This window comes from Schistocerca piceifrons, chromosome 5, assembly GCF_021461385.2.
Source record: "Schistocerca piceifrons isolate TAMUIC-IGC-003096 chromosome 5, iqSchPice1.1, whole genome shotgun sequence".
Classification (NCBI taxonomy): domain Eukaryota; kingdom Metazoa; phylum Arthropoda; class Insecta; order Orthoptera; family Acrididae; genus Schistocerca; species Schistocerca piceifrons.
The window spans coordinates 360,191,668-360,216,253 of NC_060142.1; the positions used below are offsets into that span (position 1 = coordinate 360,191,668).

At 40.7% G+C, this 24,586-nt stretch overlaps 1 protein-coding gene across 1 annotated transcript in view; it reads left to right on the plus strand.

Annotated features, from left to right (window-relative positions):
- LOC124798989 (dynein axonemal heavy chain 10) overlaps positions 1–24,586 on the plus strand; it is a 1,080,466-nt gene that overhangs the window by 904,797 nt on the left and 151,083 nt on the right. Inside the window, exons 49-51 of the mRNA XM_047262526.1 lie at positions 16,255–16,433; positions 16,803–16,962; positions 17,741–17,942. Coding sequence (XP_047118482.1) covers positions 16,255–16,433; positions 16,803–16,962; positions 17,741–17,942 — 541 coding nt within the window. The remainder of the gene's footprint in view (positions 1–16,254; positions 16,434–16,802; positions 16,963–17,740; positions 17,943–24,586) is intronic.

The window sequence follows — 24,586 nt, forward strand, 5'->3', positions numbered from 1 at the left end:
GGCAGGCAAATGCCCCCATTCTCACATTGTAGCAAGTCAACCATGAAACACACTGAAGCGGGGAGAGAAATTTTCATTCATAATGGATGAAATGCACAGCTCTGTTGGTGACAACAAAATGAGGTGGCTGTCCCTTTGGAACAGATGGGCGGACACATCCAGTGTTGAGAACAAGAATGCCATTTCTGCCTGCAAGCAAAGTTATCATGCACAAGCTCTACATGAATTAGACTTGCTGAATATCAGTGTAAACAGAAATACTAGAAAGGAACAGATTGAAAAAGATAAAGAACCCAAAAATCTTATGAAGCATGCCAAAGTGTCATTCATAATTTACAGAAAAAACTGAGACAGTCATTTGGAATATGTAGGAGACAACAACAGCATGTTTCAAATGTAGAAAAATCTGTATTACATATATAAATGGAAAAGCTTTGCTGGTGATTTTCAGGAGCAGTTGCTGTGATCAAAATTTAATCCATTGGAAGTTATGATAACTGACCATTTCTTAAGTTTCAACAAGCTAATTCACAAATTGTAGTTGAGTAATGCTGCACTTGGAGAACCTGATGCTATGTGTCACCTTTTGTTATCAGCATCTCAGAAAAACAACAGAATTCCATTTGTTATTGAGAAATTGTTAGGGGAAAGCCAGAGGTTAAACTTCATGAAACAAACTCATGGGCCATTTAAGACAATGGGCAAATTTCAAGAAGTAACTTGCAGTGGACTCAGTACAGAATATTGTGTTTATTCCATACAGAAACAATTCCAGTCACAAAAAATGTGAATGCAAAAATAAACTTGAAGGTAAAATGACAAATACTACCTTAAATCAAGCAGAGAAAACCATTTCACCTTTAAATCTCATAACTGTGGTCAATTCTGGTGGTCAATTCTGGCACAAAAGAGCCAAGTGTAGTAAAAGGAACACAAATATAATAGATGGCATCAATTTAGTAAATTGTGACATTCTTGAAGTTTCTGGGAGTTAAAATGTGTGTTGTTTATCTACCAGTAAATCTGATCTTGAATCTATTCCTTGGTATTTGAACTCTAGAATGTCTGAATATCCTGTGAATGACTTCAGAAGACTGATAAAGTGCATCTTTTGAAGTGCAGATCATAATCAGTAAACTAGAACTGTTTCAAAGGAACTGTCTTGAAGGAAGATGAGTTCAGTGAAATGAACAGTATCAGAAAGGTGGTGACCATTTTGATTAAAAAGATTTTAATTTTTCGTGGACGCTCCACAACTTTTTATCTGTGCACAAACTGGAAAAGGAACCATTTTAAAAGAAAAAGAAATTGTTGTAATAATTCTTTGGTGCAATAAACATCCATTTCATTTCACATCTATTTATATTTCATCCAGGTGACTATTATAAATAAGTTACACTGTCAGAATCAAGCATATACAGTTTAACAATCTATAAGATGTAACTTCCAGCTTTGTTTTTTTCATTTCCTTCCTCCCTAAATTAGAAAATATTTAATTAACTGCAAAATATATTTTTCTGTAATCGACCCTAAGCTGTAGATACTTTAATATGAAACTGATTACTACTCTTCACATAACACCATAACAATTTTGTAAAACTGGTATGTTCCATATCCTGTGATATATTCACAGCATCAATCACCAGAACACAAAATAAATAAGTGAATAAACAAATAAATAAATAAAAATAAAAGAATGTGCCTAATTGAAATAATGCTGTTGCTTGAGCTTTGTTAGTTTGTTACCATAAATCAAATGCTCTGTAGTACTTACAATGCATGGCCATAAATACAGTGACCAGTGCCATGTATCTGTTCATGCAGCGTTTATTAATTTATTGGCATCACAGTTTTTTAGAAATTCAACAAAAACCCATAAATTTGAATTTATTCATTAAGAACATACACTCCTGGAAATTGAAATAAGAACACCGTGAATTCATTGTCCCAGGAAGGGGAAACTTTATTGACACATTCCTGGGGTTAGATACATCACATGATCACACTGACAGAACCACAGGCACATAGACACAGGCAACAGAGCATGCACAATGTCGGCACTAGTACAGTGTATATCCACCTTTCGCAGCAATGCAGGCTGCTATTCTCCCATGGAGACGATCGTAGAGATGCTGGATGTAGTCCTGTGGAACGGCTTGCCATGCCATTTCCACCTGGCGCCTCAGTTGGACCAGCGTTCGTGCTGGACGTGCAGACCGCGTGAGACGACGCTTCATCCAGTCCCAAACATGCTCAATGGGGGACAGATCCAGAGATCTTGCTGGCCAGGGTAGTTGACTTACACCTTCTAGAGCACGTTGGGTGGCACGGAATACATGCGGACGTGCATTGTCCTGTTGGAACAGCAAGTTCCCTTGCCGGTCTAGGAATGGTAGAACGATGGGTTCGATGACGGTTTGGATGTACCGTGCACTATTCAGTGTCCCCTCGACGATCACCAGTGGTGTACGGCCAGTGTAGGAGATCGCTCCCCACACCATGATGCCGGGTGTTGGCCCTGTGTGCCTCGGTCGTATGCAGTCCTGAGTGTGGCGCTCACCTGCACGGCGCCAAACACGCATACGACCATCATTGGCACCAAGGCAGAAGCGACTCTCATCACTGAAGACGACACGTCTCCATTTGTCCCTCCATTCACGCCTGTCGCGACACCACTGGAGGCGGGCTGCACGATGTTGGGGCGTGAGCGGAAGACGGCCTAACGGTGTGCGGGACCGTAGCCTAGCTTCATGGAGACGGTTGCGAATGGTCCTCGCCGATACCCCAGGAGCAACAGTGTCCCTAATTTGTTGGGAAGTGGCGGTGCGGTCCCCTACGGCACTGCATAGGATCCTACGGTCTTGGCGTGCATCCGTGTGTCGCTGCGGTCCGGTCCCAGGTCGACGGGCACGTGCACCTTCCGCCGACCACTGGCGACAACATCGATGTACTGTGGAGACCTCACACCCCACGTGTTGAGCAATTCGGCGGTACGTCCACCCAGCCTCCCGCAAGCCCACTATACGCCCTCGCTCAAAGTCCGTCAACTGCACATACGGTTCACGTCCACGCTGTCGCGGCATGCTACCAGTGTTAAAGACTGCGATGGAGCTCCGTATGCCACGGCAAACTGGCTGACACTGACGGCGGCGGTGCACAAATGCTGCGCAGCTAGCGCCATTCGACGGCCAACACCGCGGTTCCTGGTGTGTCCGCTGTGCCGTGCGTGTGATCATTGCTTGTACAGCCCTCTCGCAGTGTCCGGAGCAAGTATGGTGGGTCTGACACACCGGTGTCAATGTGTTCTTTTTTCCATTTCCAGGAGTGTATATATCTGTCATACAGCTTTGAAGTATCTTTGTCATAAACTTGCAGGTTCTCCGCACAGTTGTAAGTAGAGAGTAGGATGTATTTCAAATTGTTCGAACCCAAGAATGCTGTAATGTTATTATGTCAAAAAGTACATACAATAGACAACACGCATTTGGCCAGTGGATCCTTGTGCTCCAGCTCTATAGTCATTAGTTCTAATAAGGGGTCAGCCAGCAGGCTGCACATGCAACTACTGTTGTATTAGCAGGCCATGTGGCCTCTAGTGGCCGAACCAATCACAAATTTCACTGGCAAACTATGAAGCAACACACACACAAATTTGGTGGTTACACTGCTCCTCTTCCTTTCAAAGAAGTAAACATAGTGCTCAGGTCCATTTCTTGTGTCATTGACATTGGCTGTTGGGTCATGTGACACACTACCACCAGTATGTAGGGTCAGAAGTAGCGCAAGTGCAGACAGGTGTGGCACCTGCCCCATTTGTGAGAGACTATATGGTGGGACAGGTGATGCTGGCATGGCTTCCATTTCCATGTCTGAGACCTACCTTGGTGAAGGAAGACATGGTGACGATGACTGAACAGGCAGCACCGACTGTGATGGAACAGCAGTAGTAGAGGCATTGGTTGTGACAGCACAGGATGCAACAGATACTTCAAAGCTGTAAGACAGATATCTATGTCCCCAACAGCTAAAGGGGACACCTGCAGTGGAGGAGACAGTTGTGAAGGCATCAGCAGTGTTGGCAGAGAAAGCAAGGCCACCAGCCGCAATGTAGGAAACAGCCAGGCAGATGGAGGATGCAAGAGCAGCAGAGATACTGCCGACTAGCAGGTGCCCACACGTGGTTGTAGCTGATCAAAGTGTCATGATGCTCTCCCTCAGCAGTGCAGACAATGCAGAAGTGTTGCCCATGGTGATTCTCAATAACTGTTGGCACCCATTTCAGTTGGCATGCAAAACTGCAAGCACCTACAGCTGTGCCAGGCTGTAACAGAAAGTTTATTTTGTAATGCACAATAATTTCTTAAAGAATCAGAAGCATGGCTTGGAAGTTTGTCGAGCCAGATTTGTTGCGCAAAAGAGACAATTTTACTTAAAACAAGAACTGTAGCTACCATGGCTGCAATTTTAGTGCTAGTAATAGGAAAACCATCAACAACAATTTGATCTTCCATGTCTAAATGAAAACAAAGCAATACCTCTTTATCAAACTCTGGATACAGACCAGTCGGCAAACCTGATAAGGCATCGGCATTTGCATGTTGTACTGTAGGTTGAAAATGTAATTCGTAATTGTATCATGACAGGAAAAGATCCCATCAGTGTAAGCAATGTGGGCTTTGTCCGGCAAGGATGCTGGATGGTTAAAAAGAGACACCTGTAATTTGTAGTCTGTGGTCAGGTGAAACTTAGACCCATATAGAAAGACATGAAGTTGTTTTGGAGCATACCCAATTGCTAAAGCTTCTTTATCTGAGAACCATCTGAGAACAATGCTGTTGCACTGAATTTAAGGTTTTAGAGGCATGTGCAATAGAGTGTTCTAATCCGTCCAGTTACTTATGAGCAAGGATGCTGGCAAGGCCAAACTGAGATGTGTCCTTGGGTAACACAAGGTGCTGGCCTGGCTGAATAGAGACCAAATAAGGGGCTGACTGCATCTTAGATTTTACAATTTGAATGTCTGCTCACATGCTGGGATCCTTTGGAAAGGAACATCTTTATGAAATAATGCATGGAGTGATTGTGCCACAATAGCAGCATTGATATGAATTTGAGGTAGTACACAATTTTGCCTAAAAATGCCTGTAATTCCTTGATGAATGTGGGGTGTAGCAGTGCAGCACTTCAAAACTCAAATGAATATTATATGGTTGAAAAAGCTGTGTCTTGCCCAAATTGCACTTTAGCCCTCCAGACTGTAAAACAGAAAAAGAGCATGAAGGTTCTGCAAATGTTTTACTGCAGAGGTACGAGACACTACTACATCATCTAAATAACTGATGCAGCATGGAACTGATGCAGTAAGTTTCTCAAAAAACGTTGAAAAATAGCTCCCGTGCTTGCCACGCCAAAAGGCAAATGCTGCTAATGATAAAGCCCAAATAATATATTGATAACTAGAAGGCATTTAGATTCCCCATCTAGTGGTAGATGTAAATATGCATCTGCTACATCAAAGCTTTGAAAAATAATAGAACCCCCCTCCCCCAATAATTTTGCTCTTAGCTCATCAGGTCATGGTAAAGGATAGGCGTCTGTGATTGAAGTGCATTAACAAATTTTTTTAAAACACCACAAGGGTGTAACTTTCCTGTAGGTTTTTGAACTATCACCAGTCATGTTGACTATTCACAAAAAGAAATAGGTCAAAAAACATCAAGTGATCAAAGATGATCTAATTCTCCTTTTTCTGGTCCCATAAAGTTCTGGTACTGGATGGGCCCAGATGAAACAGGGACCAGCAGGCTGCTTCATCATACTGTGAGCCTGAAATTCTGTTCACAACTCAGTCCTGGAAAAAATAAAGAGCAAAATTTGGCACAGAGAGCATCTGACTGTTGATATGGGACTTAGTCAGTAACCAAATGCACTTCACCATTGCTGAAGAATCCAAAAAGTTTAAAAGCATCCAAACCAAACAGATTTTCAGTGTAAGCATTGTCCACTACTAGGAATGTTAATGAATGAATCATGACTTGTAACTCACAGATGCATAAAACTGTCCAAGAATGAGAATCTGTTGTTTGTTATAACTCACTAGCCTCTATGAAACTGGAGCCAGAGGGGAGAACCCAAATCCACACAAGTTTGAGAATTCATCAATGCTGCTGCTGCACCTGCGTCCATCTGCATTCTCAGTGGTTTGTTAAAATACATGCACTTCAATGTATAACTTGCTTGGAGACCATTATTACTGATGCACTGTTCACATCCACATTTGTTTTATTCTCATTCAGGTTCAGAAGAGAGTTGCACATAGAATATGTGTCCTTTTTTATGGCACCTATTACACTTTGGCCAGCACTTGAGGCGTGTGGTTCATTTGTGTAGAATGAAACAGTAAGGTCATGAGGGAAATCAGAGCTCACATGGAAGGCTGCAAAGCACGAGGCTGCTGCTGTTGTAATGTGGACTGTTGCTGTCACAAACAACGATTTTCTAAATGATACTGAGACATTTGTTGGACTGCTACAATAGCTTCTCTGTCCCCTTGTAAACTCACTGAAGGGTGAGAGGATCTGATTTCTGAAACTTCAGACAAGGCTGCTATCTGACTACCTGCAGCCCATGAAACTTCAAATGATTGAATTATGTTTAATACGAGGGCGGTTCAGAAAGTAACCTCCAATTGGTCACAGTGCGGGTTGTGGGGGGAGTAGCGACGCCATCTGTGCGTTCACGCACTCAACAGGTCAGTCGGCATCAAGCCGTGGTCGAGTGAACGTCGTACCTGCACTAGTTTAGTTTTTGTGGCAGTTTGAAATGTGTGCTGCAATAGAAAACCCCGCCAAATGTGAAGTGCGTGCTGTCATAAGGTTTTTTACAGCCAAAGGATATTCTGCAGCAGCTATTCATCGTGAGCTTTGTGCCGTGTACGGACCAAGAGTTATGAGTGAAGGAGTTGTCCGTGAATGGGTATGTTTATTTAAAAGTGGACGAGAAAACGTTCATGATGAAGAGAGGAGTGGTAGACCATCATTGGTGACCGACGAACTCGTTCAGGCAGTTGATGCAAAAGTTCGTGAAAATCGACGTTTCTCAATGTCGGAGTTGTCTACTGGTTTTCCACAGATTTCTAAGACTCTCTTGTACGAGATAGTGACAGCAAGATTGGGTTACCGTAAGTTCTGTGCACGATGGGTGCCCAAAATTCTTACCGACCACCACAAAACTCAAAGAATGGCCTCTGCATTAGACTTTCTGTCACGTTATGAGGACGAAGGAGAACCATTGTTAAACAGAATCGTGACCGGTGACGAAACCTGGATTAAGTATGTGAACTCTGAGACAAAAGAACAATCAAAGATGTGGGCACATTCAAATTCGCCTACCAAACCAAGAAAAGCCTCGCAAGATTTTTCTGCCAGAAAACTGATGGCAACAGTGTTTTGGGATGCCAAAGGGGTGTTGTTGGTTGAATTCATGGAACGTGGTACGACCATTAATCAAGACGTGTACTGTGAAACAATAAAAAAGTTACGACGGGCTATACAGAACAAACGCCGTGGTATGCTGACTTCCGGTATCGTTTTTTTCCACGATAACGCCCGTCCTCACTCTGCTCGCAGAACAACGGCCCTTCTTGAGTCCTTCAAGTGGGATGTTATCAACCATCCACCTTACAGCCCAGACCTGGCGCCAAGTGATTATCACCTCTTCATGCATTTGAAGAAATGGCTCGGGTCACAGCGGTTTGGTGACGACGAAGAGCTCAAAGATGCGGTCACAGGCTGGCTCCAGGCACAAGCAGGTGATTTTTATGCAGAAGGAATTTCAAAGCTTGTGAAGAGATACGATAAGTGCCTCAATCGCTATGGAGACTATGTAGAAAAATAGTGCAAAGATATAGTTGTAAGATGTATATATTAAAATATTTTTATTTAACTTGGTGTATTTTTTTAAATCAACCGGAGGTTACTTTCTGAACGGCCCTCGTACTTCCACAAGTGTAGGATTTTCACTCTGTGGAGCTCGCTCTTGAACTTCCCTATCAGCAGCGAGACATATGATTTTATTTCAAATCATTTGATGTGAACTGAATTCCTTCTGAACATTTATCACAAAATGACAATGATGACTGAGTCTATATAGTTCTGCTGCCCATGCTCTGTATGACTGTTTTAGCCACTTTTGGCAGTGGTAAAACTCCAGATGAGCAGCAATAATGTGAGTAAGCTTACAGTGATAGGTAGAAAGTAACAAGCACATCTGATCCAAAGAAGGAATTGAAGGTTCTTGTAAGGGGTTGAGCTGACAATTCATATGATATGCAGGAGATGAGATTCACATTAAAAAAAGAGCCTTGCTCAAGTTCATGTCTGTTACCCCAAATGCCATAAGTGGTCCAGTCTGTTGCTGCACATCATACACAAGGAACGGTGTGGTTATGTTGTTGGTGAGGTTGCATGTTGTGCCCATATCGTTATTAAACTGGAAAGAGCAACTGTCAGCACCTGCTGTTGCTCAAAAAGAGATGTAAACACTGCCACCATGGAAATTACACTCAAAGGACAAATGACTGAGGTGGAACACGCAGAGTTGAATACCGTAATCATTACCAAAGTGTTCTGACATAAGAAGACTGTAACTTTATTATATGAAGAAGCATAAACACATGAGAGACAAAGTACATACAACAAACAACACACAAGTCACTGGTGGAGCCTTGTGCTCTAGCTTACAGCAGTGCAGCCGACAGGCCGCGCATGCAGCTGCTGTCATACAAGCAGGCAGGTGGCCTCTAGAGGCCAAATCAAGCAGTCTTCATGCGTGAACTATGAAATGGTGGTCGCACAAATTTGGTAGTAACAACAGAAATTTGTCAAGATATCACTGAATTATTATTATTCATTACATTTAATATTTCCACTTTGATGATATTTCAGATTTTTATGTTCAAAGATATAAATTATATACTGCTCTTGAAATGAAAATCACTGAATTCCTGTACATTTATTTTTTCATAATTCTTTTCATGGTGTACAATATAAAAATTATCAGTGTGAACAGATGACATACATCAACAAATTCTTAATGGGCATTAAACATTTACATTTTGAGAAGTACATAGCTCAATTACAACTGTATTTTTAGTTATTTTATATTATTATTATTACATTAAAGCCCAATGAGGCTCTTGACAATGCAGATACCATCTTCTCTCAGTCACTGGCTACCAGCCAATAGATTGCAGTGACAGGCGCTATAAAACTGTGAGAATATTTTGAAATGTACTCTACATTATATATTAATATAATGGAAGGAAACATTCCACGTGGGAAAAATTATATATAAAAACAAAGATGAGGTGACTTACCGAACAAAATCGCTGGCAGGTCGATAGACACACAAACAAACACAAACATACACACAAAGTTCAAGCTTTCGCAACAAACTGTTGCCTCATCAGGAAAGAGGGAAGGAGAGGGGAGGACGAAAGGAAGTGGGTTTTAAGGGAGAGGGTAAGGAGTCATTCCAATCCCGGGAGCGGAAAGACTTACCTTAGGGGGAAAAAAGGACAGGTAGTCTTTCCGCTCCCGGGATTGGAATGACTCCTTACCCTCTCCCTTAAAACCCACTTCCTTTCGTCTTCCCCTCTCCTTCCCTCTTTCCTGATGAGGCAACAGTTTGTTGCGAAAGCTTGAACTTTGTGTGTATGTTTGTGTTTGTTTGTGTGTCTATCGACCTGCCAGCGCTTTTGTTCGGTAAGTCACCTCATCTTTGTTTTTATATATAATTGCTACATTATATATTTATTCTTTTTTCCAGCATTGTCCATTATCTTCATAAGATCACATGGTAATTTTGATTTGGCAATATTAGTGGTAGAGGATATCCAGATGCCCTTCCTCCCACCTAAACCCCCCCCCCCCCCTCCCCGCCCAGCCTCTCTGAGAATTTATGCATCTTTCTTTGTGCACCCCATCTGTCTATCTTATAATTAAATTTTCCCTGAGACAATGTAAGGGGAAAAATAAGCTGGAGATAAGACCTGAAGTTTATGTTGGGGAGGGCATTCGACTTGGGTAGTTCATGCAGCACTATTGGCTGTGGTGCTGTGGTGGTGTAATGGCCAGCATTTCTGCCCAGTAAGCAAGAAGATCCGGGTTTGAGTTGAGGCTGCGGCCCAAATTTTAAATCATCTCTTCAGCTTCCAACATTACCATCTGTCTATGTTAAGTTTATCCCATTTGAAAGTATGAGCACATTTTCAAAATAGTTGTGACTTGTGAAGTGGGATGTGGATACCAGACCAGTGCTCACCTAGTCAAATGCGGGAAACTGGCTAAAAGCCGTATCCAGGCTGGCCAGCACACTGGCCCTCATCATTATCCTAAAGGGTACATTTGATCTGGGGCTGGCACACTTCCCCAGTTCCCAGAATAAGCTTGCTTCATGTGATGCTAACTAATATGAAAGTAGTTTTCAGTCATCACAGTTGATCATTGTTAATGTGGGTGAAGTCACTGAAGTATTCTATACTATAATATCTTTCAAATCAATTATTGCATGAAATCTTCATTTCAAATGAAACAAGCAACATTCTTAAATTTATTCTCCCTTCACTAACAAAAATTGTAGTCAGAGGTATTGTAGTTTCACATACAGTGTTTCTATGTGATGTCATTTCTACAAGTATGAAAATAAGTTTTTAGTTCTTTAGTAGCTGATGTGGATGATTCAAACTGCACTTGTATTTGAAATGACAATTTATATAAAATAAGTATGGAAGATTATATTTCTGTCTGTGAATGTCATAATCTCTGACACTCTTATTTTTCTTTTATCTCCAGTTGCAACCATCAATTGTAGCCTGATAATGCTGTAAGATGCTAGAAGTCAGTTCATGACAAACAAAAAGTATTCAGTATATCAAGAAAAGCTTTCTATTTCTTTAGCAACAAAAAAATTGATGTTCTCCCAATAGACAATTTTCCAAATTGAGGGAAATTAGGATAGAGGAATAAAATATCAATTACATGAAAAACCACACTGCGAGTAGCAGCACCAGTGCATGATGGGAGTGGTGACTGGATGGGGGTAAGGAGGAGGCTGGGGCAGGGAGGGGAGTGGATAGTATGGTGGGGGTGGCAGACAGTGAAGTGCTGCAGATCAGATGGTAGGCAGGGGAGAGGTGGGGAGGAGGAGGAAAGGGTGGAAGTAGCAGAGAAGGAGAGAAATAAAAAGACTGGGTGTGGTGGTGGAATGACAACTGTGTAGTGCTGGAATGGGAACAAGGAAGGGGCTGGATGTCTGAGGACAGTGACTAACAAAGATTGAGGCCAGAAGGGTTATGGGAATGTAGGATGTATTGCAGGGAAAGTTCCCACCTGCGCTATTCAGAAAAGCTGGTGATGGTGGGGAGGATCCATTTGGCACAGGCTGTGAAGCAGTTATTGAAATGAAGGATATCATGTTTGGTAGCATGTTCAGCAACAGGGTGGTCCACTTGTCTGGGCCATAGTTTGTCAGGGCCATTCATTTGGACAGACAGCTTGTTGGTTGTCATAGGTGATGTTATTGACCAGACTGGAGTAGGTGGTGGTGGGAGCATGTATGGGACAGATCCTGCATCAAGTTCTATTACAGAGGCATGAGCCATGAGGTAAGGGATTGGGAGCAGGGCTTGTGTATGGATGGATGAGTATATTCTGTAGGTTTGGTGGACTGTGGGATACCACTGTGGGAGGGGTGGGAAGGATGGTGGACAGGACATTTCTCATTTCAGGGCAAATTGAGAGGTAATTGTAACCCTGGTGGAGAATGTAATTCAGTTGCTCCAGTACTGGGTGGTAATGATTTACGAGGCGAGTGCTGATCTTTGTTTGGTCAGTTCGTGGGACTTTGGGAGGTGATGGGAGTCTGGAAAGGTAAGGCATGGGAGATTTGTTTTTGTACGAGATTGGGGAGATAATTAAGGTCAGTGAAGGCTTCAGTGAGACTCTCAGTATATTTCAAGAGGGACTGCTAGTCACTGTAGATGCAATGACCACAAGTGGCTAGGCTGTACAGAAGGGTTTTATTGGTATGGAACAGATGGCAGCTGTCGAAGTGGAGGTATTGCTGGTGGTTAGTAGGTTTGATATGAACAGAGGTACTGATGTAGTCTTATTTGAAGTGGATATCAACATCTAGGAAGGTGGCTTGTTGGATTGAGTAGGACCAGGTGAAGAAAATTGCGGAGAAGTTGTTGAGGTTCTGGAGGAATGTGGATAGGGTGTCCTCACCTTCTATCCAGATAGCAAAAATGTCATAAATGAATATGAACCATGCGAGGGGTTTATTATTCTCTGTTTTAGAAAGAATTGCTCGAGATGGCCCATAAATAGGTTGGAATATGATGGTGCCATGCAGGTGCCCCTAGCTGTACCCCAGATGTGTTTGTAGATAATGCCTACAAAGGAGAAGCAATTGTGGGTGAGGATATAGTTGGTCATGGTGACTAGGAAGGAGGTTGTCAGCTTGGAATCTGTCAGGCACTGGGAAAGGTAGTGTTCAATAGTGGTAAGGCCATGGCCATTAGGAATGTTAGTGTACAGGGAGGTGGCATCAATAGAGATGAGTAGGGCACCATGTGGTAAAGAGACAGAAACAGTGGAGAGTTGGTAGAGGAAATGGTTGGTATTTTTTATATAGCAGGGTAGGTTCCGGGTAGCAAGTTGAAGGTGTTGGTCTACAAGAGCAGAGATTCTCTCAGTAGGGGCACAGTAACCAGCCACTTTGGGGTGTCCTGGGTGATTAGGTTTATGGACTTTAGGAAGAGCGTAGAAGGTAGGAGTGCGGGGAGTGGTAGGGATGAGGTTCTGTGATGGGCCTATGGATTTGAGTAGTGACTGGAGATTCTGCTGGATTACTGGAATGGGGACACTATGGCGAGGTTTGTAGGTAGAAGTATCTGACAGCTGGTGGAGTCCTTCCACCAGGTAATCCTTGTGGGGCCTTTGTCCGCATGTAGGATTATAAGGTTAGGATCAGTTTTTAGATGGTGGACTGCAGTTCTTTCTGTGGATGTAGGGTTAGTTTGCATGTTGAGGCATTTGGGGAATGATGCTGAGGCAAGGTTCGAGGTTAAGAAATTCCGGAGAATTAACAGGGGATGGTTTATTGGCAGTGGGGGTGGAGGAGTGAACTGAGTGAGGCAAGGCTCAATATTGCTCTTTGGCTTAGTCTGATTGGTAGGGTTGGTTGGCAAAAAAATGTTTTCACTGTAGGGACAAGGAGAAGGAGAGAAGGAGTTTAACAAGCCCTGCATGATTGAATTTGGTAGTGGGGCAAAAGCTGAGGTCTTTGGAAAGGACTTAAATTTCTGTGGGGCTAAGGCTTCTGGAGGAAAGGTACATGACTGTGTAGCGGGTCTGTTTAGGTTCTGGATTCTATGTGGTGTTGGGAGGGAGTTTTGGAGGGTGGGGTAAGTGTAGTAGTCTGCGAGACAGGGTTTGTCAGCTATGAGGGGATGCGGTGGGGTTTGGAGGTTGTTGTAGAGGTGGTGGACAGTGGTACTACAAGGTGGGAGTAGGAAGTGAGCAGGATGGAGAGCTTTTTGAAGTGGTGTGGTGCATGTTGCTCAAGTTCCTTCAGGGAAAGGTTTTCAATGTGTTTTATGGGTTCCAGGAATTTGGGATTGCATAGTAGTAGAATTTTGTGGATGGAGAGAAGATACTGCAAGGAGGTTTGGGCTTGGTTGATATGACTTTGCAGGACTACGTTGGTGAGGGCAAAGGGTTGGCAGAATCTGAACAGATGGAGGTCATTGTGGAATGAGGAGTGGCAGCCAGATCAGATGTGGGTAATTTGATGGTAAGGCCATTGGGAGGGGGGAGGGGGGGGGGAGGAATTACGTGAGCCTGTCAACAATGCAGGAACAGTATGTGGAACTGGGATCTGGCTAGGGATAAGGAAACATTTCTGCATTGATGCAGATGTAAGGAGCAACGATCCATGGTGGTGGAAAAATGCAAAAAATTATGTAAATAATTTAGAATTACATCTGAAAAATTACTAAAAAAAATACTCCCAAATATGTATGAAAATTCACGAAATGGGTTAAATGGATGCAATAAGGGGAACCAACCGTGTACAAAAACAAATCTCCCATGCCTTATCTTTCCAGTCTCCCACCACCTCCCAAAGTCCCACTGTCTGACCACAGAGCAGCACACCCCTCATAACTCAGTACCAACCAGGACTGGAGCAACTGAATTTCATTCTCCGCGAGGATTACAGTTACCCCTCGTCATGCCCTGAAATGGGAAATGTCCTGCCCACTATCCTTCCCACCCCTTTCACAGTGCCGGCCGGGGTGGCCAAGTGGTCCTGGGTGCTACAGTCTGGAACTGCGCGACCGCTATGGTCGCAGGTTCGAATCCTGCCTCGGGCATGGATGTGTGTGACATCCTTAGGTTAGTTAGGTTTATGTAGTTCTAAATTCTAGGGGACTGATGACCTCAGCAGTTAAGTCCCATAGTGCTCAGAGCCATTTTGAACCTTCCACAGTGGTATTTCTCCGTCAACCAAACGTACACAATATACTTGTCGAACCATACACAACCCCTGCTCCCAGTCCCTTACCTCATGGCTCATATCCCTGTAATATACCTAGATGCAAGTCTGTCCCGCACATCCTCCAACCACCACCTACTCCAATCCGGTCACTGACATCACCTACCCCATTAAAGGCAGGGATACCTGTGTAACTAGTCATACGGTCTACAAGCTAAGCTGCAGCTACTGTACCGCACTTTATGTAGACATGACATCCAATAAGCTGTCTGTCTGCATGAATGGCCACTGACAAACTGTGGCCAAGAAACAAGTGGACCTCCATGATGCTGAACAGGTTGCCAAACATGATATCCTTCATTTCAATGACTGCTTCACAGCCTGTGCCATATGGATCCTTCCTACCAACACCAGCATTTTCTGAAATGCACAGGTGGGAATTTTCCCTGCAATACATCCTACATTCCCATAACCCTTCTGGCCTCAACCTTTGTTAGTCACTGTCCTCACCCATCCAGCCCCTTTCCTGTTCCCATTCCAGCACTACACAGCTGTCATTCCACCACCACACCCAGTCTCTGTTTATTTCTCTTCTTTTTCGCTACTCCCCCCCTCCCCCCCCCCCCCCCATCCCAACTCTCCCCTGCCCATCATCTGACCTACAGCACTTCACTGTCTGCCACCCCACCATATTATCTGTTCCTCTCACTGCCCCAGCTTCCTCCTTACCCCCATCCAGTCACCTCTCCCATCATGCACTAGTGCTTTTGCTCGCAGTGTGATTTCAGTTGCCCAAGACTGCAGTCATGTGTGAATTGCATTTGCGTGAGGGGTGTGTGTGTGTGTGTGTGTGTGTGTGTGTGTGTGTGTGTGTGTGTGTGTGTGTGTGTGTTACATTCCATCCTGGATTTTCCATTGTTTGACATGTAATGAGAACATTAAATAAAATTTCCTTTGGCTCTGACAGAACATGACAACAATATTGAAGAGGAAATCCTGCCTGATGCTCCTCAAAATATTATTTATTTGGTTATGAATTAGTTTCAGCTTCTTAGGTCATCATCAGCTGACAACTGAATGCTACAGTCACAAATAAGATGCTATAAAACTTACACAGATATGACTCATACAGATAGAGAACATACACAAAATGATTAGATATAGAGTGTCTACAAAAAAGATATTGCTAATATCTTTGTATTTAGCAATAGATGAAAAATGAGATGGAATTTGCAATTTTAATCTGATATTTGTGTGACTGTAACTTAATTTGACAGAGGGATGAAAGTAATCGTGTTTGGCTATTTAAAACTGTGCTGGCATTCTGTGGATGGTGACACAATGCGATACTCGGGTTTGAAACAATCCATCAGATCTGCCATGAGATAATTATTAGCATATTTGAGAGTATATTTTCTCTTTGTGTTTGCAAACTTTTAGAATTTTTTTATCAGCATCCACAGTCATCTTCTCATTAGGATTTGCTGGTATGTGTTAGGTTATGAAATAGATTCTTGGGATTGTGTGAAATTTTAACCACAATTCTTCCAAACTTTTCCTTTAATAAATCAAAAGAAGGAATCTCTTGATCCAAAAAGTAACTTTTCTCACATTTTAGTAATGAATTTATATATCCCTGCTTGGCAACCAGAATTTTTTATATAATTATTTAAGTACATTCAACTTTATTTTCAGTGGTTTGATCTTGATGCACCAGAATCTGTGGACTTTCCTTGTGAATATCATCAAAAGCTTAATAGTTTTGAGATCCTTATGCTTGTCCGTTGCTTCCGTGTTGATCGTGTGTTCAGAGCAGTCACAGATTATATTGCATCAACCATGGGTGAAGGCTTCATTACACCTCCAGTCATCAGGTATGTTTTTAATGGCACTAATTTGTTTGATTTTGTGAATATAATAATTATTCAATGGATTTATAAATAATTGTTAATATGAAGTTGCAATATCAATTTATAATCATAGCTATGTCAGAAAAACAGAATAGAAATACAACTCCAGTATTAGTATGAGTGAAGTAAGAAACAGTATTTCTCTAATGTCATTTAAGATTTTACTTGAGTTTCTGTTTCTTTGTTTTCCTTAATTCTATTGTTTAGAAACTTACAATTGAAATTAACTAGTACATTACTTATGTTTACGTCATTATATATCCTTTCTCTGTATGATTAATAACTCAATGATAAAATAAACAGTAAATTTAATGTTTTGTTCTGTGCGTGCAGCTTGGATGCAATTTATGATCAGAGCCTTCCTAATATGCCCGTTATTTTCATACTGAGTCCTGGTTCAGATCCAACCAGTGAGTTAATGAAGTTGGCAGACCGTTGTGGAAGTGGAGGTGGAAAGTTTAAGTATTTATCCCTGGGCCAGGGTCAGGAACCTGTAAGTATATATCTGTTAATCCGTTTAGTCTTGCAAACTGTGATGACAAAATTATATTCCACTGATCTGCACTTTCTAATGCAGCTCATTGTTGAATATAAGCCAGAGAATATTTCATTGTGTACCATTTTTACCATGTAACTGAGATACTCCCATCTATAGAATATGCTTTAATGAAGAATACTTTCTGCTAAATTCACAATAACTGGATATCCATAGTACAGTTCATGCAGCTGTTCCAAAGAAACTAATCTCTTTTATGCTTTGAAATAAATATTTATTTTTGAAAAATTACACAGTTGAAGTTAGGTACACACACATGGGAAAGGGCTTAAATTGGTTGCTGTGGGATGGAACATGAAGAGGGAAAGATATAGGTGATCTTTTGTTGGGGAGACACTCTCGACCTATCACATCTACATAATTATATGACAAGTAAGAGAATCAATATATAGAACACAAAATATTAAATCTCATTCAGTACATGTGTGAGGATTAATTACTTTCAACAATATGCACTTATTACAATAAATCTTGATTTACAGTCTAATTTTTAAAAACATGTATAAATTTATATTAAAACACTCCTGCACCATAAATCCAGGTAATTATGAGCATTTAGAACAAAAATACACATATATATGTACTATATTCTACATAGAAGGAAAAGCTTCATAATTTGAGATGATTAGGTTAAAACATCAAAATAAACTGTTCTTCATCACAGATTTGTATTTTTCAGATAATGATATATCATCATTCCTTTATTGATCAACAGGCAGCTGTTTCTTTATTGGAGACAGCAGTGTCAAGAGGTCAGTGGCTAATGTTGCAAAACTGCCACTTACTAGTGACTTTCCTGAGAGATTTAGAGAAAATGTTAGATAGCATGGAACGTCCTCACCCAGATTTTCGTCTGTGGCTTACCACAGACCCAACGCCTACTTTTCCAGTGGGTATGCTACAGAGATCACTTAAAGGTAATATATATATTTATAGTGTATAAGACTTTAGTGCTCTAATCCATAATATAGCTGCTTAATTGAAATTACACCTGTAAAAATGATAAAATGGCTGTTCATTTGTTAAGTGAAACAACAGTCAAGGATAATGTTATGGCTGTTGGCTGCTGAAAAAACTATATTTTTACTTTCTTCAGCAGCTATTGTTTTCCTAAATCTGGAGACTTTTAACCTTCTGACTGCTGTAGAGACTCTGATACTCACTGTCTTGAGTGCTGACATTTTCACTTAATCTGCCAACTTACACTGAGTTCCTGGTATCAGATGTTGAGTTTCCCATGTGATCTGCATTAGCCAGCACTGAAAATGAGTCTTGTTGCTCAAGTTTTGTCATTGCAAATACCACCAGAATGCAGAGATCATAAAAAATTACTCACACTTTTAATGCGATTCTGTCTGTTTTAATTATTCGGGAGTTGACCGTCTGGTTTTAAACTTTCTTTGCTTTTTGTGTTTAATTTTATTGGGAATCTGTTGAGATTGAACTTAACACATACATGGATGGACATCGGAAATGAAAGGTTGCAATAAATTTTTCATCTGTGATTATTACTTTATGTATGAAATATTCTGTTGCAGATTAATGAAAATGAATTTCTTTGAATATTCCAAAATAATGATTCAAGTTTTACTTTTATTCAAGTACTAAAGCTGTTTGTGCAAGAATGAAAATATTATTGTCCATCGAACTTAGCAAACATTTTCACGTTGCAGTGGATTTTTGTTTAACTGGATATACCCTGACTAGCTTTGAAGCATAAGACTATCTTTACTATATGAAAATGTTTTCTTTTTTTATATTGATAAGCTCTCATGAAAATTATCCACTTTTAAATACTCTTTATGATATGTTCAGAATTTATCACTTTTTTGAATGAAAATTTACAAAAGCTGCAGCTTGTATCCACCTGTGAATGCACAAGATAAAACCTACTATCTCTTTTTATTCTGTGTCTGGAATGCTGTGAAAAGAAACACTTTGTTATTTTCCCCGCATCTCTACCTGCACCCTTTTTAGGATGTGATCATTATTGCGATCGTATATTTAAATCTGCCGCTGCTGCAGACTGCTCGCGCGCGGCACAGCTCCGCACCGCCAGGGATATCCAATAAAATGCTGAAATTTCTTAAATAAAATGGGTAATGTCTGGTGTGAACTTTGCAGTAATTGTGACAAACAGATTTTACTAGATAAATATATTTTAACAGAAACAATTAAAATCTTTACAGACCTTTTACAATTCCAGCTACAAATGGCTTCAATCATCGGCTAATGACAAATGAAGACTACCTAAGAGCCTAATGCAACACCCAGGTTCCTCTCCCATTCAGTTCATCCAGAAGACAAGGGATTCTATTACAATATATTGCCTATTTGTATCTTAACTAATTCTTGTACAGTCTTTGTCATTTTTAATTACATATCGTTTCTTCTGTGGCAGTTTTCACATACTCCGCCACAGATAGTATTTCACACTCTTTGAATATTCATTTATAATAGCAAAATTCATAATTATCTTTTTCTTACCAAAATTAAGTGTCCTTTTTAAATTCAATTAACAGCAATGCATATAAATTATTTGTTACAGTGAGCATTATACATTGAAATATTCTTTTAACTTTCACTTTGGATGCATGCTGCCAGAGAACGTTACATTGCCCCCTGGCAGCATTTTGCGAACAGTTTTTTGACACGTTTGACACAATGCTGCCATTAACGTTCATACTACTGTTGTCCTTTGGTTTATGAACACTTATACTTCACTTATGGGATGACCATTTCTTAGCCCCAGGGTTATATTAGCATTTACGACTCCCCCATTCAGGCAAGGTGCAAACAGGAAACCTGGGTAAAACTGTGCTGGAGCCCAGCCGTCGCATCTGGTTAGTAATCGGATTTGTCCATTTTTCCATTAAGCACTTTTATGTACGTCAACAGTGTATAATCAAATGACACATAATAACACTGTCACACACATTGATATTACAGTTTGTTGTGTAAATGTCTCTCTCGAACTTACTATGTCATAATAATACTTCAGTTTTGCGTATCTTTTGACCAATTGTGTCAGTTTGTAAATGTTATTCATACTACACTTTATTGTCAAAGTTTCATCACAACACATGGTTTTACTGAGTTCATTCTGCCCAATCATTGACGTTTATTATATACAGTCAATGTTTTTAGAATTTAAACACAGCAAATGTTAAGTGTCTTTTGCATAAATCATGTCCATACAAATGTTTCTCGTGATATTTTATTTGGATAGTTTTGGCAAATGTTTAATTCCACCTCAACAATGACATATTCGTCGAGTGGCGTGAAGTAATTGTTGCACGTCGCTCAGCACGTCACGTCGTTTCAGCACGTCGCGTCGTTTCAGCACGTCGCGTCGTTTCGGCCCCCACTGAGGTTGTCGATGCCCGCGGTGTTGACAGCCATGGCACGGAGAAGCGTGGCACTGGCGCAGCTGCTTTGTGCCGCCACTGCCACTGTGTAGTTGATGTTACTGCAGATGCATGTTGCAGTCCAGACTCCCAGCATGCCCTCTTCTTGTGGGTGGTACTCCATCAAACATGGAACAAATTCACACACAGTGTAATACTCTTACTGACATAAGTTTTAGCTGTGGGAGAGAATGCACACGGTTAGAGGTAGTTATCACTCAGCAGGCCTTCACTGATCTGGTTTGCACAATGTCATTTGGGTATGATAACATGTTTCACTGGGCACACAATATCCCTACACCACGTCATGACTCCGTCGTCCGTCACACACAAGTCTATATCACACCATAAATATATCTCCGCAGTCAATGCACTTCCACAGCGGTCCTCGACATACGAAGACTCTTTTTTTTTTTTTTTTCCACCGTCTCTTTGTGGATCACTGCTACACAATACTTCATTCATTCTCATAGGTCTTTGGTTACAATGCCCATTATGCCATTATTTGTAACAGTACAATTGTAACTTAGTTATTCATTTATAGTAAAGGTGAAGAGTTTGACAGAGCACTGAAAGACCTAAGTCAAAACAAGGCCCCAACAGTAGACAACATTCCATTAGAACTACTGACAGCCTTGGGAGAGCCAGTCCTGACAAAACTCTACCATCTGGTGAGCAAGGTGTATGAGACAGGTGAAATTCCCTCAGACTTCAAGAAGAATATAATAATTCCAATCCCAAAGGAAGCAGGTGTTGACAGATGTGAAAATTGCCAAACTATCAGTTTAATAGGTCACAGCACAAAATACTAATGTGAATTCTTTACAGATGAATGGAAAAACTGATAGAAGCCGACCTCGGGAAAGATCAGTTTGGATTCCTTAGAAATGTTGGAACATGTGAGGCAATACTGATCCTACGACTTATTTTAGAAGAAAGATTAAGGAAAGGCAAACCTATGTTTCTAGCATTTGTAGACTTAGAGAAAGCTTTTGACAATGTTGACTGGAATATTCTCTTTCAAGTTCTGAAGGTGGCAGGGGTAAAATACAGGGAGCGAAAGGCTATTTACAATTTGTGCAGAAACCAGATGGCAGTTATAAGAGTCGAGGGACATGAAAGGGAATCAGTGGTTAGGAAGGGAGTGAGACAGGGTTGTAGCCTCTCCCCGATGCTATTCAATCTGTATATTGAGCAAGCAGTAAAGGAAACAAAAGAAAAGTTCGGAGTAGGTATTAAAATCCATGGAGCAGAAATAAAAACTGTGAGGTTCACTGATGACATTGTAATTCTGTCAGATACAGCAAAGGACTTGGAAGAGCAATGGAACAGAATGGACAGTGTCTTGAAAGGAGGGTATAAGATGAAGATCAACAAAAGAAAGCAAGGGTAATGGAATGTAGTCGAATTAAGTGGGGTGATGCTGAGGGAATTAGATTAGGAAATGAGACACTTAAAGTAATAAAGGAGTTTTGCTATTGGGGGTGCTAAATAACTGATGATGGTTGAAGTAGAGAGGATATAAAATGTAGACTGGCAATGGCAAGGAAAGCGTTTCTGAAGAAGAGAAATTTGTTAAAATGGAGTATAGATTTAAGTGTCAGGAAGTCGTTTCTGAAAGTATTTGTATGGAAGTTAAATATGGATGATAAATAGTTTAGACAAGAAGAGAATAGAAGCTTTTGAAATGTGGTGCTACAGAAGAATGCTGAAGATTAGATGGGTAGATCACATAAGTAATGAGGAGGTATTGAATAGAATTGGGGAGAAGAGGAGTTTGTGGCACAACTTGACCAGAAGAAGGGATTGGTTTGTAGGACACGTTCTGAGGCATCAAGGGATCACCAATTTAGTACTGGAGGGCAGTGTGGAGGGTAAAAATCGTAGAGGGAGACCAAGAGATGAATACACTAAGTAGATTCAGAAGGATGTAGGCTGCAGTAGGTACTGGGAGATGAAGAAGCTTGCACGGGATAGAGTAGCATGGAGAGCTGCATCAAACCAGTCTCAGGACTGAAGACCACAACAACAACATTAAAGGTGTGTGACATTTGCATACATGGTTACATTTCCGGTATTTTTCATTTCTCAGTTTGCCCGGTTAACACGCATTTTATTCTCCTGACTTTACTTGTGCATCCCAGCTGGATTCAGGCATATTGTTCAATAACTTTTTTTAAAAAACAACATCACATTTCATTTACAGGTTCCTACATGACTACAGTGTAGTTTCTGTAGGGGAAGGTTGGTTTCATAAGTTTTGGCTAACTATTCTTACATGTGCAATTCACACGTGCTCCAATTGGAACTTTAATTATTCGTAACTTTATGTCACCTCAATTGGGTTTATTGCCATTGAATTTGTCTCCAGTGGTGTACTTAGATCACTACTGGTTGCAATTTTGCCTTTTATAATGTAACTTCAAAACATAATTGTCTCAGGGTTTCTTAACACTAATATCATTCTGGGTTCAATAAAAATCTTATATCTTACATCTATGCACACATAATAGAAAAATTGTTCGAACAAATGGTTTAGCTTTTTACACATATTAAATATTGCTCATCACATAAATTATTTACTAGTAAATTGTTTATTTTGACTGTCTTCCTTAACATCTTTACACAAGATGGCGCCGATAGGAAAGTGTAGAGACGCTTCTCTCTCTCGCTAAAAAGGCAAAAAATGAACAGTTCTTCGTGTAGAGAATGTAAAAAGCATGTGATGAAGGGTATTCTATGTATCAAATGCAACTTCTGGTTACACGAAAAGTGCGTGAAAGTAAATCTAAAGTTCGTCAGCGAGGATTTTTCGTGGACATGTCACGGTTGTTTGCGTGACGAAACGGCCGATCTTGTAAGTGCAGTTGATACAAAAAACGAATTTATAAAGTTACTACGAAGTGACATTGAGGCATTAAAAACTGAACTTTCGACCATCAAGAAAGAAAACGATACATTAATACAAGAAAAGAAGTCCTGTGTGTGTAAAAGCCATCAAACGGAAAAGCAAGAAGATCGCAAAAATATGAGTGACCGATCGTACTTTAAAAACAACATTTCAAGTGTTCCCGTTGATGTCTCGGTAAACTCAGTAAGCCAAAAACCGGAAGATAAATATAAATGGAAGGTGGTGACATACAGCAAGATACACAACAAAAGGAAAATGACTTTTTAATAATTGGCGATTCGCTGCTGAAGAATATCGCTGTCCCCAATTGCAATATCGACGTACGACCTGGAATTAGAACACATCAACTCGGTAAACATTTTAAAAATATGGCAAATGCAAGACAAGATACTACACAACCAGATTATGAAACCAGACATAACTATAATGGGGTGTTTATACATGTTGGAACGAATTCGTTAAGGAGCAGCAGTGAGGAAGAAATGGCAAGCGAAACAAGAAACATGATTCGTTCTGCAAGAAATATGTATGCAGGATCTCGTCTGATACGTAGCGGAATCATAAACAGAAGGTCGGTGAGTGAAAAATATATCGCCAAAATAAACTGTGCTCTTAAAGAACAATGTGATCGTCTTGGGGCAATTTTTATAGACCCAAACAAATTCCTATGTGAAAACTCACTAGCGAAGGATGGCTTGCATTTAAATTGACCAGGGTCTGTAACGTTCAGCAGAATGTTTGCAAAATCATTAGATGCAAGAGAAACTAATATGGCCTGAAGGGGGTGAAAAATCAAACACTCCAGCTGGAAAAGAAAAATATAAGCACCATACAAAAAAAGACGATACTAAAGAATTTGCCCCAGAATACGGATCACAACATGTAAACCAACAAAAGAAAAATTACATAAAAGTACTTCATCAAAATATTCAATACTTTGGTAACAAAAAAATAGAAGCAGAAGTACTCCTGAGTGAAGTAAGGCCAGACATATTATGCATAAGTGAACGTGGACTAACTGAAAGTAAAATACATAATGTTGCAATAAAGGACTACAAAGTAGCTAGTTACTTCTGCAGATCTAAATATAAGGGTGGTGGCGTTTGTATATGTATTAAAACAGGTATTCCATCAAAGAATGTAAACAGTGAAGCTGCTACATTACCCATAGCTAGAGAAAAAGACTTTGAAGTTACTGGTATAGTGGCAGAGGATTTTAGAGTGTTTTGTGTGTATAGGTCAC